The following is a 2,267-nucleotide window of genomic DNA, read 5'->3' on the forward strand; positions in this document are numbered from 1 at the left end:
AATATTCTAATGGGCCGCTTTGTGATATCACAAAGCCCGGAAACCAACGCTGTAGTCCAAACGAGCCGTTCGTTGTAGTTCTTTAAAAGGGATTTTTAAAAAACGAAACATCTCCCTTTGGAGTGGACTTTGAGATTTGTAACTTTCTAGATCTTTTTTATGCCCAAACATACACACTACACACTGACTAAAATTTAAAAAAGCGAAAAAGCATAATAGGACCCCTTTAAAAATAAAAAACCTAATAGTGACATTTAGCATTAAACATTAATTATGTCGAACTATGTACCTTAAAATGAGCTGTGACCTTGAGGTCAAAGATCTGTGCGGGTAACCACAAGGTTGTAGGCTCAAACCCCAGAAGAGGAGATCTTTTAGCAAGACACTTCATCACAAGTTTCTCCAGAGGGACTGTCCCTGTAATTAAAGAATATAATACATGTACTGCAAATTAAAATGGATCAAAGTGTCTGATAAATGACTACTTACTTGTTTTAATACAGTTACTTATGACCCTTTTGGGATCAGCATCAATGCTTGGAATGGCACACTATCATGCTTCAGGTTCAGTATAGACATTTTTTCTTTTTAAAGTAATATGTGAAACAGAAAGGATGTTGTAAACACTTCACACAGCAGTATACTACATTGTCACATGATTTCAATATATGCAGCTCAGTGAGTGACATGCAGTTACACTGCCATTCAAAAGTTGGGGTTAGTATGATTTTTTTAAAGACATTAACTCTTTTATTCAGCAAGGATGGAATAAATTGATTAAAGTGACAGAAATCTTTTTTTTTAAGATAATAAATGTCTTTATGATTTCAAATAAACACTGCTATTTTGTTAACATTAGTTGATGCATTAACATGCATTATAAAGTGCATTAATGCATTAAAAATATATAAAAATGTAAAATAATAAATGAACATTTTTACAGTGCTTTTTAGTCTTTATTAACGTTAGTTAATCATTTGAATAACGCATTAGTAAATGTTGAACTTAACATGAACTACATTTAATAAATGTTGTAGAAATATTTTTCATTGTTAGTTCATTTTAACTAATGTAGTTAATTAATGTGAACAAAGTACACCTCATATGAAATGTTTCTTGAGCCGCAAATCAGCATATTAGAATGATTTCTGAAGGATCATGATACTGAAAATTCAGCTTTTTTTATCAGAAATAATACATTTTAAAAAATACTACAATTGAAAACAGCTGATTTAAACTGCAATATTTCACAATTTTACTTTATTTTTATCAAATAAATGCAGCTTTGGGAAGCATAAGAGACTTCTTACAATACAAGAACTTACTAACCCCAAGCTTTTGAATGCCAGTTTATCTTAGAATTAGCATTTTTTATATCCAATTTTGTGTAAAAAAAAAAAAAAATGCCTCAAAACATCCAGTCTAATCAAAATAATGAGTAAAGAAAGCTTAAGCGAGAAAACATTTTTTTCTGGTAAATGTAGTTTGTTATCCAGGAGTTTCATATACAGTGGTGTGAAAAAGTGTTGGCCCCCTTCCTGATTTCTTATTTTTTTGCATGTTTGTCACACTTTAATGTTTCAGATCATCAAACAAATTTAAATATTAGTAAAATATAACAAGTGAACACAACATGCAGTTTTTAAATGAAGGTTTTTATTATTAAGGGAAAACAAAATCCAAAACTACATGGCCCTGTGTGAAAAAAAAGACAAACATGCAAAAAAATAAGGAATCAGGAAGGGGGCCAACACTTGTTCACACCACTGTATACAGAAAAAATGTGCATTTGATTCACACTGCAGCAATAGTATGAGCAGTATGATAGTATGCCGTTCTGAACCTTGCATTGTTTTCGGTACTAACTGCTGTTGTTGTGATGCTCAGACGTCGGGAACAGAATCAACGAGCTGAATAAAGTTGTCGGCCAACTGCACACCGAGATGCAGGAGTTCCACCAGAAGCTCCACTGGCGGTGCAAGAGTGAGCCGGACCAGGCCAACATCCTGGGCAAATACATCTTGGGCGCAAAGAACAATTTCCGTGACTTTGATAAGAACGAGGCCATGGGGTGCGAAAACACAGATCTGCACATCAGTACTCATCTCGCAGAGGAGGAGGAGGAGGAGGAGGACGAGAATGAAGGAAAGATCAAAGCAGGAGGGATGGTCTCAGAGGAGGGGGAGGAGCCCGAGTCCGAGGGCCCCGCGGAGCCCGTCCCAGGAGAAGAGACTACTTTTGAGACTGCTAGCACTCCTGATGTGTGA

The 2,267-nt window shown here is 35.3% G+C and overlaps 1 protein-coding gene across 1 annotated transcript in view; it reads left to right on the top strand.

Moving 5' to 3' along the window:
* The window catches only part of LOC107675848 (short transient receptor potential channel 2-like), an 11,322-nt gene extending 9,055 nt beyond the window's left edge, over window positions 1–2,267 (top strand). The window contains exon 13 of the mRNA XM_016470342.1: window positions 1,888–2,267. Within this exon, the coding sequence (XP_016325828.1) occupies window positions 1,888–2,267 (380 nt within the window). The remainder of the gene's footprint in view (window positions 1–1,887) is intronic.

This window comes from Sinocyclocheilus anshuiensis, unplaced genomic scaffold (assembly GCF_001515605.1).
Source record: "Sinocyclocheilus anshuiensis isolate Anshui unplaced genomic scaffold, SAMN03320099.WGS_v1.1 scaffold1832, whole genome shotgun sequence".
Lineage (NCBI taxonomy): Eukaryota > Metazoa > Chordata > Actinopteri > Cypriniformes > Cyprinidae > Sinocyclocheilus > Sinocyclocheilus anshuiensis.